At 40.9% G+C, this 18,274-nt stretch overlaps 1 protein-coding gene across 17 annotated transcripts in view; it reads left to right on the top strand.

Annotated features, from left to right (window-relative positions):
• The window catches only part of FHOD3 (formin homology 2 domain containing 3), a 537,731-nt gene that overhangs the window by 425,375 nt on the left and 94,082 nt on the right, over window positions 1-18,274 (top strand). For 14 of the 17 annotated variants that reach the window (XM_058277150.2, XM_058277152.2, XM_058277160.2 and 11 more), the window contains 3 exons: window positions 5,950-6,084; window positions 10,211-10,261; window positions 15,830-16,044. In XM_058277150.2, coding sequence (XP_058133133.1) covers window positions 5,950-6,084; window positions 10,211-10,261; window positions 15,830-16,044 — 401 coding nt within the window. The remainder of the gene's footprint in view (window positions 1-5,949; window positions 6,085-10,210; window positions 10,262-15,829; window positions 16,045-18,274) is intronic. The other 3 variants (XM_058277153.2, XM_058277154.2, XM_058277159.2) reach the window with 1 other exon arrangement.

Here is an 18,274-nt window from a genome sequence, read left to right on the forward strand (position 1 = left end):
GCCATCCTCAGAGCTGGGCCCCCAGTGATCCAAAGAGCTTATCAAAAGCAGCGTTTAGCAATTGGCCGGCGTCTCCACCTGGACCTTGGGAAAATGGATTGTTATGTTCCTTCTTGCTCTAGCAAGCTACACCAAGGGTTGGACCCCACTTTTGCTTTCCATGAGAATTGGGCATGGATACTGGTAACTGCTGTGTGGGGAGAGCAAGTTACTGGTATTTACTATAACTTACCAATCTCTTCCTCCCACCCTTCCCTGGATGCTGCACGATGTCCTGCTGGTCTGAGGAGTTTTTAATTAGTTGATTCAGATGGTTCCTGCCTGTTTAAATAGTTGTCCTGGTAGAGGGACTGATTTCTGGAGCTTCCTATTCTGCCATCTTCCCACAATTACTTCCCCATTATACATTCTGAAAAGGAGATCAGTAAAACTCATAGGATAAACACAGACTCAGTGACTTTACTGAGTGAGGTCTGAAGTTTCTGGAATTCCCGTCTCTTGGTCAGGATAATGAGAATATGAATAATATTAACTGAGATGATGGGGGAGCATCTTGGTGCAGAATAAAGACTTCACATGAAGTCAGATGTGGAGCTGTCATGTTCATGTACAAGCCCCTGGCCGGTGAGGTCTAGATTGAGATGTTGCCTGAGCTCTCTTGCAAAGAGACAGCAGATCTGACTCCAGTATTGTACAAAGCATAGTTTCTGGATTTATTATGATCTGCACTTTTATTCTTCCAATAACAATATTTTCCCCCCCAAAAAGTGGAACTTGAAATTTAATGTTATTTTTAGGGGGTTTTCAATACCAATACAGTTTTTACAGTTTTTTGTTGACTTGCATTCACCAAGGGTTTGTGCTTCTCCCAGCTGCCTATTTTCTCCCCAGTTCACAGTACTGGGTGCCTGCCATGACCCCAGCAGCCTGGGAGGCCACTGCTCAGCCTGCCTTTGCATGGGCTGCCTTCAGGTCATGAACTCCTCTGCTTTTGTTCAGCCTTTGCGGGGTGACCAGGTCTTGTGCCAAAAAGCACACGAAGCAGTGAGAATATCCAGATTACTCTGACCTGAAACATCCTATTTATTCAGTATTAATTTTTCTCAGGACTTGGTGAAATCTTTCTATGTACCCGGGCACAGAGATGAACAAGAAGACAGGAACTGACCTAAAATCTTAGGCGCCCAGGAGAGGCAAGCAGTGAGAAAAGAATTATGCCAATACATGTCATGTGACAAGTGCTTCAAGAATGGCACTTAACTAAGTCTCAGTGATGGAAGGAGGGTGGGTGTAGAGCCTGATAGGCCTCTATCAAGCCCAGCTCTGCTCCATCACACATGTAACTTCTGTTTCCTCATCTGTAAGGTGGGAATAATAGAATCTAGTTGAAGAGGTTGATGGATTAGAAGAGGTATTACTTTTATCTGGCACACCATATCATTTCTATAAATGTGAACTATTATTACCTGCTGTATTTCAAAGAATTAAAGTTCTGGTTCCAGATGTCACAGCAATGGAAGCTTCAATCAGGTTAGATTTTGGGGGGCAGATTATGGGGCCCGGTAGTGCCAAGACTAAACATTGCAACTTCTTTCACTCAGAGTATGTCATCTGCTCCCTTGCAAAATCTCTCACCACCTGCATTCTTACCTGGCTTCACTCGGTTGCAGCTGCCTTGGTGTAACAGCAGATGACCTCAGCTTTCCAGGTACATTCCAAGGTAGCATGCAGTCCCAATGACTGAACCAACTGCCAGCTATGATGGGAATGCTCAGATCAAACCCCTAGCCCACTCTGGTCTCTCAGGTCGGGAACTACCAGTGTCACCCTCCAGATCTGGCCTTGGTGACTGCAGTACAAGTCACCTATCTGAAGAACTTGGATTCCAAAGATAAAGTGATATTTATTTAATGACTGCTCAGCCCAAATGCTGTTCTAAGCAATTACATACTTAACTTTTAAACCTTACATTTCCCTGTGAGTTGGAAGTATTATTATCCCATTGTACACACAAGTAAACTGAAGTTCAGAGAGGTCAAGCAACCAGCCACACTCGGTCTTGCTCATCCCAAGTCCTATGCTCATTCCATTATGCCATGATTGGTCCTGGGACCTGCCAAGATTAAAATTGCAATAATTTGCAGTCATCGTGGCTATTTTTCTGGAGAAGCTTAATATGAAACATGAAAATCTGCTAAAGACGTCTTTTTTAAAGAAAAGGATTTATCTTGCTGGTTTGAATTTGGGGAGTTTTCTTTAAACAATGATTTGGGACATTCCCTTTGTATGATTTGAATGCAGTCCAGCATTGGTAGAATACCTTGAACCCATTTCCAGAAACAGATTTATAGGACCAGGATTTTTACTCTCACTTGTTGGGCTTCTCTAGGTACAATAAAACCTAGAGAAGCTTAATTTATTAATATTAAATTTATATCCCTTTGCTTCCAGCATAACCAAAGTGGCTTCTATGCATCCAGGACAGATAAACTCTTGGAGATCCTCTAATTCTTTCTTCCTGCTACCGGGACCTGTGTTAGGGCAGTACAGAGAATGGATCTTGAATTGCTTAAGGCATTTTAGTCCATTTCAAGAAAAGAGGAAGGATTCCATCTTGCTTTCTGTTAGAAACTTACATGTCAGTTTTTTTGTACAGAAGTTATTGAGGAGCCTCCACATGGTGTTAATCCTGCTTGCTTCTCAGCTCATTTGTGTGCTCTGGTCCCCAAGCCATGTGTCAAGGCTGCCTTGGCAAGACCCAAGTGTGCAGAGGACCATCTGTTCATGAAGGACTGACAGCATCCCTCAGCCACATTGGGCACTTCTTAACTTTAAACAGAGAAACTGTGTAAGGTGTGCTTCAGAGAACTAGCCCTGTGGCCAGGTGTAGCCGCTGATGACCCAATGGAAGACCCAGTAATATTGCCAGCAGGGTTGCTGCAAAGAAGCGTGGTGTGGCTTGTCAAGCCAGGGCACTAATGTGGATGGGAGGGTGGCTTCCATTATTCTGCCCATCATTTATCTTACCATAGGCAAAATGGTGTTTCATTTTATTTTTTTAATAGTTTTTTTTTTACACTACAAAAGATTCCATTTCCAGAATAAGCAAGTGTTTTTAAGTAGTTTGTTAAAAATATCGGACTTTAAAAACAAACAGCACAGCTTTCTCTATAAGCTGAAACATTTAGAAAAGCTAGCTAAAGTCAGAAGTGTAAGGAAATGGCTAAGTCCGCATTTTGCTCTTTGCGAAAGAGCATGGTCTAGCTAGTTTGTCCTCTCTCTTCCCTCTGAAGAGAACTAGTGAGGCTGCTAGTTCTTCGGGAAAAGACCACACAGAGCAGACTGGGAAGCTGGGCTGGAATCAAATTGCCAGGAGAGCCAATTATGGGAAAAGAGCTCCTGAAATAAATCTTCTGGGTAGGGTTCCCATCTTAAACTATCCATGCATTTATTGGACAAACCCAACATGAATTTATTACAGAGTTTTGCAGCGGTATTCATAACTACAGTCAGTATGGATTTTTTTTCACACTGTTGTTATTTGGTCTTGGTTTCAGAGTTATAGTAATCATATAAAAAGAGATGGAGATTTTTCTTCTCTATTTCTTCCTTAATTCTATGTTCTCTGGGACTTTGTATATGATTGGGAATAACTTTTCCTTGAGTATTTGCTCGAACAGAACTTAAAAAAGATCTGGGCTTAGTGGGAAGTTTTGTTATACTTAACATTTGTAATTAATTGCTTCAATTTCTTAAATTGTTGTTGAGGCTACCCAAGATTTGTATTTCTTCCTGAGTCAGATTTGTTAAGTTATGTCTTTTTTAGGAAATTGTTTATTACTTTGAAATTTCCAAATGAATTGTCATAAAAATTTCTCCTTGTTTTTCTCTTACAATTTTTTAGTCTCTCTCTGCTCTATCTGTAATTGTATCTACATGTCATTCCCAAGCAACATTTATTTGTGGCTTTTTTTCTTTTTGTCTTGAATAATTTTGCAAGAGTTTGTCTATTCATTAGTTTCCCCCCCCAAAAAAAATTAAAAACCAGCTTTTTGTTTTGATTTTTCTGTATAAATTTGTTTTCTTATTTCATTAATCTCTGTTTTCATTTCCTTTCTTCTGCCTTCTTTGAATTTATTCCATTGTTGCTTTTCAAATTGTTGAGTTGACTGTTAATTTTTACTTTCTTTTCTAATATAAATATTTAAGGTAATAGATTTCTTTCTAAATACTACTTTAGAAGCTTTCTACAAATCTTGATCTGTAGCATTTCAGTATTCTTCAAATGTTTTCTAATTTCCTCTATTTTTCTTTAACATGAATTATTGTAAAGTGTTTTAAATTTTCCACTTACATGCATTTTTTAAATTTATCTTATTTATTTTCAACACTTTTGCATTCTGGGCAGAAATGTAGCTGGTATGAAACTAGTTCTTGCCATTCATTGTGACAAGCTTTGTGGCAGGGTTTATGGTCAGTTTTTTAACAGTTCATGTATATTGGAGAAGAATGTGTTCTCTCTAATTTGGGATACTGTGTTATATATACACTCATTCATTAGCTAAAGCTCATTAATCTAGCTAAATAAATTTATTATATCCATAACAATTTTCTATCAGTCACATTGTGAGAGGTAAAATATACTGCTCCACTCTGAATGTGGATTAGATTTGGCTGTATATAACAGAAGGAAATAAAAGCAAAAAACAACTAACAGTAAGTAACTTTAAAATGAAAGAAGTTATATAAGATGGAGCAAGACAGTCTGGACTTCTTTTATGAATGGATTTCTGGCTTGTACATAGTTGTCCAGGGCTGATGTCATAACTCCACAGCAGGACCTAGGATTTGATTACTCCCTCCCTGAAATTATCAGGGATAGTGGTTTCTTCCTTCTGCTTCCCAACCACCTTTGACTAATATCCAGAGGAGACCTACCTTCTTTAGAGAGAAAGGATGGATGTAGGCATTATGGCAGAGAGAACTCATGTTCTCTCTCATGTTCTTGTATTTTACCCAAGATACATCCCTGGATAAATAAATTGACAACATATATTTCAAATATATTTGTATCTTAGTGTTGGGAGTATTTTTTTCATAAGTGAAAACCCAGTTGTCCATTAGACATTTTATTTTATTATCCACAGATCCCACAGACTCCTTTTCCCAGCTAACCCCCTTCTTTATTTTTCATGTAGTTATCTAATTCCTTCTCCCATCCATTTTCTATAATTCCTCGCCACCATGGTCCTCAACTGAGGCCACCACACAGCTGCCCATCCCCATTATACCATCTTCAGTGAACTGTCCAGATTGGCATAGCCAAGAGAATCCAATGCTGTCCTTTGAACACTCTGTGTTCTTGCATGCTTCTTGATGTAGAATAAAATTTCCTTAATTCTATACAGATTTCAGAGCACTACTATGCTTTTTTCCCCTCATCTGTCACCCCAGTACCTCATTTTAAGATGACACAATTTTTTGAGGATTATAGATTGAGAAATAGATGTATGATTTTAAAAAAATCTTTAATATATGTATAATAGAAAACAGTTTTAGATTTGGAAGTTAATTCTGGCTCATCAAAGTCTTATCCTAACAAACTTTAAATATATATATATATATATAAAGTGTTTCTATTTTATGCCTATTTCTAGAATGTTTTGGATAGTCATTGTACCTGTCATTAATGACTGGTTGTATGCTGAGCATGGTGCTTACATACATTACCACCTTTTTGTCCTCCCCTTGCATAAAGCAGGTTAAGGTTACTTATATCCATTTACAGGTGAAGATCCTGAAACAAATCCTGAGAGACTCAACAGTTTCCCCCAGGCACTACCGAGAAACCGGCAGACCCTCAATTCTATTCAAGATCTAACTGATTCCTATTTTGGTATTTTTAATCCTAGGCCAGGTAACCACAACATTAACTCATTGTGTCTTTAGGTCATCAGCGAGTGGTCTTCTCACATCATCCTTTAGGCAGCACCAGGAGTCACTGGCAGCAGAGAGGGAGAGGAGGCGGCAGGAGAGAGAAGAAAGGTTGCAGAGAATAGAGCGGGAAGAAAGAAACAAATTCAAGTAAGAAGAATTTTAAGTTTTTTTTTTAAGTAATAGTTTGAAATTAAAGCCTGTGCCTTCACAGTCACATGTGATAAATGCTGGTGTTAATGCATTAGGAAGTAATGTATTTGCTTCATATTGTATCTGCCTCTTCCAGGAAGAGCAAGATGTACCTGAAATGGTCTGGATCTGGTTGTTTTGGCCTTTTATTTTCTAACCATATGGCAGGAAGTACAGAGACTCAGTCAGATACAATTAGTGACTCATGCATTCTTGGGTCCACCATTATCTAAAATGGTCGTCTCCAGGCCTTCCTGATGCCAAGAGCATAATTGCCTTAATTTAATTTGCCATTTCCCCCGAAAGCTCCTAATGTATTATTCATATTTAATTGGGTAACTAAAAGAAAGTGCTTTTTCCATTTTCTGATTTGCTTCCTGTTCCATGTGGCAACTTTCATATATATATGGAGGTTGGACCGGTCCATTGCCCTTGGTCTCTGTTCAACTCCAAGGACGTGTTCCTGTGTATGGTTACTCCAAGTTTTATATCTTAGACTGCCTGCCTCCTGCTGAGTCCAGTGTCCCCTGTGTCTCCTTTGGCCAGTTTACCTGTTCTTCCCATCCTCTAGGTCGACCTTCTTCTGCTCCTCTCCTGTGGGCTTCATGCTCTGTAGTACTTTATGGGATACAAAACACATGATGTGTCTTTCCTTATACATTCTATTCCTTCCCTTTCCCTGAACCTCCTTTTCCCTTCTCTTCCTCCCCTCTCCTTTTACATCCACTCCCCTTCTTTATCTTCCCTCTCATCCTTCCTATAGCTTCTATATTTGTTCTTCTTTTCATTTCTCTCCTATATCTTCTCTTTCTGTTTCCTCTGTTTAATTCATTTGGTAAAAATATTCTTATTGATTACTCCTAATTAAATCGACAAGGAATGAAAGCATTGTCACTGAGAATTTACAGATTCAGAAATTTAGTTTTTTCCAGCAGCCAGGAAGAGTCTGTGTATTTGAGGAAATTATCAAAATATAAACAGAGTTGTGAACTTCCCTTAAACATAACTTACTAATACATGGAAACAAATACTCCAAGACCGTGTGTGAAATGCTAATCCTGGCTTTTGTGAGACTGGTTAATGGTTACATGAAGTAAACCAACATCATCTGCCTTCCGTGACCATGTAGCATGTCCTGAGCTGTTGAATTTCTACCAAATGATACATGGAACAGCAGACCTGTATCCACCATTTCTCATGAGCTGGTTCTGGAAATTGTCATTTTTGCAAAGATCAATTTGGAAAACTATAGGAATAGATTAAATACTTCCTGATTCATGGCTTTCTGAGAGATTTGCTTTTTTTTGCCACCAAATAGCAGCAGAAAATCTCATTGTGAAACAGATGGAAAATTCAGAGGTTAGCATGCACACACCAAGTTTTTGATTGAACGCCTCTTAAAACAGGGTGCCAGTTCTGGGGAAGATGGAGTCAACACATTCCTTCCTGTCTCTCTTACTGCATCACTGATTGCAACCATAGATTATGGATGGAATGCCTGGAACTCTGAAAAAGGGAGCAGGTGGATTGGCAAAGGAGAGTACAATTCAAAATTCCACCCAAAAAAAAAGAAAAGAAAGAAATTCCTCCAACCCAGTGCACAGTTTACCTTTTTTCCCTCTAGTATCACTTGACATGTACTCAAAAGTACCCCAAAAGAGTGCTGGACTGAGGATCAGCAAAGGGAACCTCTAAGGGTCAGTATGGGAGAATTCCCTATTTTTTTTTCAGGCAGTCTGAGCAGATGATTCAGCAGTTGGCTTCTCAGCGGCACCTTGCCTTAGCCAAATTCCAACCCTGTCCAGGTAGAGGTTTCCAGAGCCAAGAGTAGAGCTTGAACATAATAGAGAATATAGACTTCTGGTGAGGAGGTAAAAATTTAGTAAATATCAGCCTGGCCAGGTCAGGCATATTGCAAAACTCCTTCAACATGCAGCTCACCTCACCCAATAAAGAAGGTGATTCAAAGAGCTCCTCCCTCCTGCAATCACAGAACGTGTCTCTCCTGCTCATCTGTATCTTGCCACTTCTAGATATCTCTGGAACATCATTCATAATGCTTTCCCTGATAAATTGATTTCTTATTTTAACACTGTTTAATAGTACCTTATTCCATTTCTTTATTCATTTTAATCTGTGCCACACAATGAAGCACCTTCCTATATCAGTATATATTGCTGATCTGTTGCTGGTTACTATTCTAGTCTTTGTTTTCCTACTTACCAGCTTTGTAACCTTGAGCAAAATAATCTCTTTGGAATTTAACTTATTCCTCTGTAAGATAAAATAGAGTTGACCTCTGATACTTTGCAGCCATCTCATTACTTAACGCTGGAATTCCTCCTAGGTTCTCTTGGGAAGTGGGGTGGTATGATAACACTGCTGCCTTTGCCAGCGTGTGCCATGACTGTTTTGCCCCAAGGACCTTGATGTCACTGGCCTTTTCCCAATAATCCTAACTAGAGTAATTGAAAGCAATGTAAAACCATGATTCAGACTCACTGCATAAGGAAGCCCCAAATAATATACCTGAGATAACATGACATAAAATAGACCCTCACACACAACCACATAGTCACAAGGCAACAAAATAATTGGAAGGGCCTGGAGCAAACAGCAGGTTGGGAATCGAAATGGAACTTGCACATGTGAAAATACTGAATGATAGCAAAACCTGCCATAACAATTGGACTGATGCTATGCCAGACAGGGAGCCCATTTAATCTGCACACCATTTCTGTGGTCTCTGACATAAATGCTTTTATTATTCCACTATCGATGAGGAAATTGAGTCATGGAAATGTCAAAAACTTGTCCAAGGTGATGCAGCCATCAGGTAGCAGAGGGAGGATTAGACCAAGGCAACTCTTCTCCAGAGTCCATGCTGATAACCATTCACCATTTGCCCTTGGTCCCAAATGGACCTTACTCATCATTTAAGAACACAGAGAGATCCTGACAAAATGACCATTGCCTAGGAGGGAATGCTGATCATCCAGACAGAGCATTGGCAGTTATAAATTATGGTGACTGCAGTTCCAGTCTGAAATTGTAGGGGTATGAATGTAGAGAAATATTTAAAAAGGAATAGGAAAAACTTCATAAAGCAGTCCCTGGAATTACTCAAATCTGGTCTTTCATCTGCCCTTTCAGTGATTTAAGTTTTCATGCTCCTTGTGCTTTTTGTCCTGCAAAGGGTCTAAAAATTGATCTCTGTCTATTGTTATTTAGTTGGCTATGGTCTTAAGCTTCCTGGGTTATGGGAAATTTTATTTTCATGTGGAAGGCGATGAGGATGGATGTTCATAAATTTTAACATATCTGAATTTTCCTTTTGCTTTTCCTTCCCCTCCTCACTTGATTTGGTTTCTCTGACTTACTCTCCTTTATATCCAGCTACCTGTGCACCAAAGGGTAGAATTCTTAAGCTACTATTTTTTTTTTATTGTTCTATTTTCTATTATTAGAAAACCTTTGTGTTGGAATTCTCCCAATGGGAGGTGACTGGCCACACAGTCTTAAATCTTAGGTTTAAATTGGAAGCTGAAGAGCAGCATAAACTATAAAACTTCAAAATTGGGCAAAGTTGGGCACCTTGTGGGCCAATGTCCAAACCATGGAGTGCCACACTGAATGTCCAAGACACTTGGGCTCACTCAAATTTAATTCTTGAGATAAATGTTCTGAAACTACTAGAGCTTGACCAGATGTTAATCACCTTTTAAGCTCTTGCTCCATTTAAATGCCATATTCCATTCATGTATTGTTTCATCTTTATTTAATTCCCTTTCCCCCATAAATCCACATCTTTCTTTCCTGAAGAGTAATGAGTAGTGTCTCTGAGTGAACCCAATAATCCTGTGTTTTTAGATGTCCTTGTGATTTTTTAGAAAATCCATTGTGTTTGATACTTTAAAGTACAGCCCTTAAGCTTGATGTGAAAAATTCAACTACAACCATTTTCCATTTCTCAGGCAATAGCAGACTTTCATGATGAACTGTTTAATAATTTCTTGGCAATTTTCTGAGCGTGTAATTCTGTATTTTCTTTTCCTATTCTGTTTCTTCTGTGTATTTCCATTAGCCGAGAGTATTTAGACAAAAGAGAGGAGCAAAGACAAGCAAGAGAAGAAAGGTTTGTATATCTTTTTTTCCCTTTTTAAATTAACCAAATAGCACATGACTTTGTACTTTTAACCAAGCTTGCAGAGAACTATGTCGATTAAAATATAATGGCTTCCCCTTAAGACTCCTAAAACACCTATAACCTTGGGTAACTGGAATTTTGCAGAACAGAGTGTCTTGGTTATCTCAATTTTCCAAGAAAGTAAGAATTTATCATGTATTGCCATCTTGAAATAAAATGTGTCTGTGCCTCCAAATCAGCACATTAGTATGATTATATTTTCATCTGTTGTATTTTTTAAATACCACTTCCCCACTACTGAGACTGGATTAGGTATCCCTACTGTGTGCTTCCCTGTCACTGATTCAGCTTTCCTTCAACAAATACTTGAGTGCACACACCGAGCCAGGAGCTAGCTGCCTGAGGCTCACTGCAGGAGACTGATCACTTCCCTAGCTTCCCAATAAACTGTACACAGTTCTTGGATGGCAGGAGCCATGACTGATTTTCCCTGGTATAACCAGTGCCTGCCATAGTGCTTGGCACATAGTAGGTACTCAGAAAAGAAGAAATAAATGAACAAATAAACCAAAAGCTTTGTTTAAAATATTCAGATTGTAAACCAATCAATTTCAATGGCAACATGCTTTTAATCCAAATTAAAGATACAGAGTTAATATGTTCAATGTCTAGTATAAATTTAGTTGAACAAAGGAAGCTATGCAGAAGTAGATCCACAGGAGTTTTTAACCCCCCTGCACCATAAAACCTGCAGTTGCTCCCTCTACCACCAGGTGGAGTTACTGCATGGAGAACCAGAAAAGCAGAACTGATACCCAAGCCAGCTGGGAACCTAACCATTTCAATGAACTGTGCCAATAAAAAGTGAAATTGTGCTAATTTTTAAGACACCATCAGCTAAATAGATCAGGTCAGTCTGAGACGGGGAACACTGGAGACTTGCCTGTGTTTAGTTAAAAAAATTAGATGCTTAGGTCAGACTCATAAATAAAATCTTGTTGTACTCTGACACTCAATTAGATTATTGCCCTCCTAATAACCAGTCATGGACAGTAAATTCTAAGTGAAAGATGCTGGTAAAGAAATGTATGTTTCTCAAATTAGTACCTGTTTTTGTCATTGGGGGCATGATGTAAACTTTTCATGAGAATGGTGTAGACTTTTGGATCAGGCTTAGGGAATTAACTTTTTATTTTATTTTATTTTTTAGCTTTCCTTAACAAGTTCTGAATGTTTTTGAGCTTTTCACAACTTACTGTCAGACTATGTCCACAATGGCATTTTCAAGATACACAGGCTTGAAAGGTTCTGGGGAGAAGTCAAGATACAGTGTCAAGGTCTGAACTGGCTACGACCTCAAATTTTTCCAGAACCTTTAGAGGGCAACTCTTTCTGGATATTTGCTACTTTGTTTTCCACAGCAAGGCGTCGTGGCTCCATTTTGGCCTGGCAAGCTTGTGCAAATGAGTTTGCCACTCCTTGTCTCTCTCCTTTCTTCTCTAGTTCTGCCCTTAGTCCTCTTCCCCATTCCGCCTCTTTGCCTGGGGCTTCTTAGCTGGTGTAGGAGCAGGTGCTCCATGGCCCCATGTGGGATTCTTTCCTTACAGCCTATCTCTCTACTTACATGGAGGTTTGGGGGAGCAGTAAGCATTTTCCTTTGGTTTGGACCAGCCTCTCTTCTTGGTTAGTTTGCTGCTTGAATTATCTGTTGAAGATGGGAGTAAGGAAGATTTACTTTCAGTCCTGTTTGGGAAACTGTTGGAGGTTCCTGATAAGCCAGAAGAGGATATGATTTCCAACTATAATGGAATTTGGGAATGGATGGGGAAACTAATGGAAATCAGAGGTACAAAGAGACACAGACATAAAAAAGGACTCCATCTTCTAATTAGTCAAGATAGGGCTGGGTGTATTTGCTGGACCCCATGTCTCTTACTCTGGAAAAGATGGCGAAAGTCAAAAACCTTACGGCTTTTGAGGTTGGTATCATGGAGTCTTGAGTGTCGTTTTGCTAGTTGAGGTGTAAGTGGCCATCAAGCTAAATGTTGCTATTTTATTTCATTTCATTGTATGTCATATCTGAATGACGTCCAGGCTGGGTGGAGAAGCGTGGGGTTAGAAGGATCAATTTCATTTGGCTATATTAGTCTGAGGGAGATGGCAGGGCGTGGAGGGGAAATTCCTTATGGCTATCAGGGGTTATGGGAACAGTGTAGGGACAGGGCTGAAACTGGGCTAGGATTTTAGAAATAATGTATAAAAGCAATCAGGAAAGCAGTAATAGAGGCTTCTGAGCATTGCTTAAAAGGTTGAGGACAGAGTAGAAGTTAGAGGTAGATTTTAGTTTGATATAAGGGAGGATTTCTATGTAGGATGGTGGCAGAAGGTCTTCAGAGTTTAGGTTTAGGTTCATCTATGTCAGCTCACCACCAACCAGTTTTCAACAGGGTCCTAGGGGAAGAGACTGAGCCTCTGTATCGTCCTCCTGGCCTCTGTACCAGCCCTGCGTCCATCCCTGTGCCCCCAGTTGATGCTGGAGTTCAACTCAGTGGTTTATTTACCTGCCTCTCCCACTGAACTGTGAGCACCAGGAGGATGGGACTTTTTCTTGTTTATTATTATATCCCTAGTGCCTAGTGCAGTCTTAGCACACGACAGGCACTTGACAAATGTTCGGTAAATAAGTGAAAAGATGAATGAATAAACCAATGGTACAGGCAGAGGTAGAGTGTATAGGAATGTTTAGATGAAGGCAGCAGAGGTGAAAAGTCTCATCTTGGGACGGAAGTTCACAGTTAGAAAACCCAGTGCTTTGCACATAGGAAGCTTCCTGGGTTCTACCAGTCCACCGTTGTGTCCTGTGGCAGCAGGGATGTGTGACGGTCATTGCAGGGACCAGTAAGCTCCCCAGCTCAAGTCCTCCTGGGTCCCTGAGTGCCGTATTACACGTAGAGTCACCCTCTAGGGAAAGGTCGTGATATGGGTCCTGCTTCTGCCCCAAGACTGTGGTCTTTCTAGAAGAGTTGCTAAGCTGTCCAGCCTTATATGCCAGGTGGTGGGAGTCTTCCCAGGCTACCAGGACCCCTCACTGCACCAGCCCATAACAGGTGAATGCCGCCGTTGCTGCTGCTTTTCCAGAAAGTGTTTGTGGATCTTAACCCCTGTGCCTCCTTGTCCCTGCCACCTTTGTCTACCACATAAGCATCTTCACTCCTAGGGCTGATTTAGGTCAAACTCTTGGCTCTTCTCATATTTCATGGCTCCTTGGAGATGGCATCCATGAGGTTGAGGATGAACATCTACCTAGACTCTGGGATGAGCAACCCCTGGTGTCCCCCAGAAAGTTGGTGGGAACCCTTCGGCTGCCAGCACATGCCTGGCGGGCTCTGGCTGCCCACAATGAGAAGCACATAGGGCCAGGACCAGAGCTGGGCGGCTGAGGTAATGGTCACAGCTGGGTTGTCTTCTTGGCCTGAGGCCTCTCACGCAAGGCTTCCTTCCTGCCTTCCCAACTCTCTTGATTTGGTTTGAGTGATGCTGTCCTGCTGTGGCTCTCATCTCATGGACTGGTCCAGATCCCCTTATTTGCACTTCATTCCTTGCCTGCCTTTTCCTGCTGTTGCAGAAGGCTTGGATGCAATGCGGTACTTCCGGTGCTCACAGACTCCCCCCCGCTTTACAGCACTCCTGGCCTTGGGTTTGCCACCACCCACTTTAAAAGTTGCCTCCTGCTGGGGCTCAAACGCTTTCCCTCAAGATCACGTTCTTCCAAGGCTCTGGTCCTTAGCACAGCCAGGGAATTTTACCCTGCTGGTCTGAACTGAATTCAGAAACATGTTCCTTTTGTTACCTCTCCTACCTTTTGAGAGCGGACATTGTTGGTAAGGGACTCCCCGAGTGTCTGAGTCTTTCTCTACGGGGAGAGCCTCATACTGTACCTGGGAGGCAGCTGCTCTCTGCCGCAACGCTCAGGCATATGCAGGTCTGTTGCCCATCTTTTATCAGAGAATTGTAACAAAACCAAACTCACTCCGTGAGAAAACGAAATGGGGTACGTTTGCCCCCTTAATGCCCCATGCTGCAGGTAGACCTCTGCAGGTGGGATGCTGCTTTGCCAGCCTCTCATGGCAGGCTCTCTTTGTTTTCCATCGATGGACAAACGCAAGGTGCCGAGGGAAAGAACAAAAGGACAGTAATTTTCCTGTTTGCCAGAAATCCTATTATCTGCTTGTTGAAAACAGACATGCACATGTGAAAAGATGACTAAATATGCCAGGCAGTAAATGTAAAATGCCATCTGAGTTGATGGACTACATATCCGACATGAGTTCAGAGGCAAGGCCAAGATCACTTCCAGCTGTGGTGGTCAAGGCAAGCTTCACAGGGGGAGATGCGCGTGCAAGCTCAGCCTGCAGGGCAGACAGCTTTTGGACCGGCAGGGAGAAAGGGAGGTGATTATAGGGAAAACACACCCACTTTAAGGATGGGATGAAAAGATGCATTTTTTTTTTAAAGCATTGGTTTTAAAGGCTTCAAAAATGTGTTCTGCCTTTTGTGCCCCAGGGAATTGGAGCAATATTCACAGTGACTGGGTGAGAGCTGGGGGAGGGATTGAGCTGTGAATCCCGATGGATGCAGAATGAGGGTCTTGAATGAGCTGTGTCAAAGTTCAGTTGTGGGTAAGATAGTCAGAAACCTGCTACAGCTGAATTCATAAATTTATTTCTGAACAAATAATGGTGGGTAAAATTAGCAGACATCTGGAAGAGGCACATAATTCAAAGTTATTTTGGTCTGATCTATAAAGTGCACTATGAGGAATATGATTGGTAGCTGGTCTTAATAAACAGTTAGTGGGTTCTGCCTGCCTGAAATGCAAAACAGATGTATCTTTGTTCTTTTAAACTGACTTTGATGAATAAACTATATGTGACGTTAGGTCCAAGCTATTGGATGTCTGAGTCCTGCTCAGAAATATTTTAGAATATAAAAAAGTTTCCATGGTAGACACTGAGAGAACAAAGTGAATTCCAGTTGCATTGCTGTTAGCATTGAAGTAGGTTCAGAAATTCAGAAAGGCCCTTGGTCCAAACAATCCTTCTTGGCATTTTGGGGGCATTGTTTCTTTCTGCCGCACAGAGGCACTGTCCCATATCACAGCTGTGAACTCTGAGAGCTGTTGGTTTTCAGCTGTCACTGTTGGGGCTTTTTTTGTTTGTTTGTTTGTTTGTTTTGATGGTTTTTGCTCTTTTGCTTATTTGTACAAATGTATCCTAAAAGAGCAAAATGGGATTCGGTTGCAGTGATGCAGCGTTGGGGAGTGTGTGATGTTGCCATTTCCCCCAATTTGTTTGGTTGTGAATGGTGCGGATTTTTGAATCATTAGCATCTTGGCTTTGCTGGGTGTTTTTTGGCAGACTGACCCTCCAGTCAGCCCTGCGCTGTGCTCTGGGCATCAAGAAACCAGCTCACTCTGCAGGTGTTTCATCCATAAACAAGCATCAGCCATGGGCTCCGCTGTCTTTTTACGGAAACCCTTTGGAATTTAACTTTCAGATACAAGTACTTGGAGCAGTTGGCAGCCGAGGCGCATGAAAAGGAGCTGAGAAGCCGGAGCGCTAGCCGGGGCAGAGCTGACCTCTCCTTGGACCTGACCTCGCTGGCAGCCCCTGCCTCCCCCGCCCCTCTGAGCCGCAGCCCTTCATCTCTAGACCCACGGGAAGTTCTCACGGCATCCTCTTCCTCTCCCGGAACACCTCAGCATCCCCAAGGTGAGTGCAGGGAGAGTGGAGGGAAAACTGATGCAATAGCATTAGACAGGCTGCTGCTCCTGGGCAGTAGTAACCCTTGCTATGTGTGGGCTGATACTGAGGTAGCTACTCAGCTTAAGTTTAGGGGGTCCTGCCACTCTAATAAGCTTAGCTCTCTTCAGAGCCACTTGTATTAAGGCGCACTTATTTATAAAGGTTGTCAGTGTATGAACATCAAAAAGGGAGAATATAGCAAATAAGACTGACTTTGATATTCAATCCTAAATCACACAGTATTAACATCAATTCATTATTCAGATATGTGAATCTACCCTCAAAAGTTACAACTTTTGAGTGTTCTTACCAGAGGAAGTGTTGATCTTGTTCAGATTATGCTGCTGGAGAATAAAGTTAATTAAAGCAAGCAAAGAAAATAGTGAAAATAGAAGTTAAATATAGAAGAAGAAAAAATTTTTTAACTAATCAGAACTGTTGGTGCATGGTTTGGGTGTGTATGTGCATTGCTTATGTGCAGACAGGCAGACTCCCTGGAGAAATTCCCTGTCGTCTTAGCTTTATTTGGGGAAAAACGATACTGTACACTGCACCTTTGAGCATCAACTGCTTTCTGGATTGCTCTATGCATTGTGGGTCAGCTTTTTTTTATATTAAGACAGAGGATGGTTCTGGGGCATGGGCTGCTATGCGATGTGTGTTGATTAACTCTGCAGCTATCACTGTTTGATTTAATCACATGTTATGGCTTGCAGCCTGGTGTAGACTTCGCCAACTAAAGAAAACAGCGACACTAAACTTTTACAACTAGGAAGGTTGGCTAAATATGGTGTAGAGTTTAATTTAAACAAGTCAGGGTTCCATGACCTCAGCAGAACTGGATGTAACGGAATGATATTGTCTGTCCAATTCTGCTCTGGCTCTCGTTCTGCAGGCGCAGGCTGGCTCTGCCACAGCTTTCCATTAGGCCCAGGGACTCCTGGTGCCTGAGCCATGGAAGATTGTCTCAGGCAGATGGCTTAGTCATAGATGAGATAAGGTCGGTCTTAAAATACAGAGACTCTGAGAATCAGGAAAACAGACTGTTCTAGAACAGTCCTGTGCTTTCCAAACCCTGCCTTATATCATTGCTGCGTCTAAACCATGATGTTTCTAGAGGTAAGATGAAAAATTGCTCCCTGCAAAGCTGTAGGTCAGCACTTTATAGAGGGGCAGTCTAAATTGTGACATACAGCATAGCCCAAAGCTGAGGGGATTGTCACTATCTAAAAGTACTGTTTTTCCTCAAATACTTAAGCTACTTAAAGTTTGTAGCCAAGAGACAGTTCCTCAAGTAGTTTGTCTAGTTATGGTTGAACTTTAGGCCATTCTTTCCAATTAAAAAGACAGAATAGTTTAAATGTCAGTAAGAAAACAGAAAATATTTGTTTTGTATATGCACAATATGGTTTGGGAAAAAATATGAAGTTGTTTCAGGACCCTTTCAGAAAGATAAATAGCAAATGTTAAAAAGGCGTAATAGAGACTGAAAAATGTTTGACTGAAACCACAGCAATAAGTGAAAAAGAATATTGGATTTTAATTTAGCCATAGTTATAAATTAATAAAAAAGCGTTGTGTGATGTTTGCTTTTTTTCTCCTGCAAGAAAGTAATGGCTTTGCTGAATCTAAAGGTCTGTCCATTGAGTGTTAAGAATTTGTCATCCAAACCAATTGAATGTAGTCTAACTTCCTTGTCCCTATACATGACTCAATTATAAAATTGGAAATTATAGGAGTTTAAAAGAAATATTGTAAGAAGATGGTCTCAAAAAGAACTGCTGAGGCTTCCTTCTGATTCGGAAAGCTTGCCTTTGTGACAAAAATATAAATTTAGGTATGACAGTTTTCTCAGCCTAATTTGTTATTATTCTTTAAAATGTCCTGCTGGCATTCAATTAATAGTCTATTCTTTCCACCACGTCTCATTTCCAAATGTTCAAAGAAATTTTTGACTTATCCCTAATGATTATACTATCTCAACATCTGGAGGAGGAATAAAAAATATAAGCACATATCCAGATGTCTGTCCTGCACCAAACACCTGGCATCATGTAAAATGTCCCAGTGCCTCACTTTTTTCACTCTTTATCCTTTTGGAATTATGATAATAACACCCCTCACTTTTTTGTTTTGCTCTGCCCTTTTCCCCCCATATGCTCCTATTTAATCTTGAATTGTACATCTGAGTTAAGTA

The sequence above is a fragment of the Dasypus novemcinctus genome, chromosome 16 (assembly GCF_030445035.2).
Source record: "Dasypus novemcinctus isolate mDasNov1 chromosome 16, mDasNov1.1.hap2, whole genome shotgun sequence".
NCBI classification, from domain to species: domain Eukaryota; kingdom Metazoa; phylum Chordata; class Mammalia; order Cingulata; family Dasypodidae; genus Dasypus; species Dasypus novemcinctus.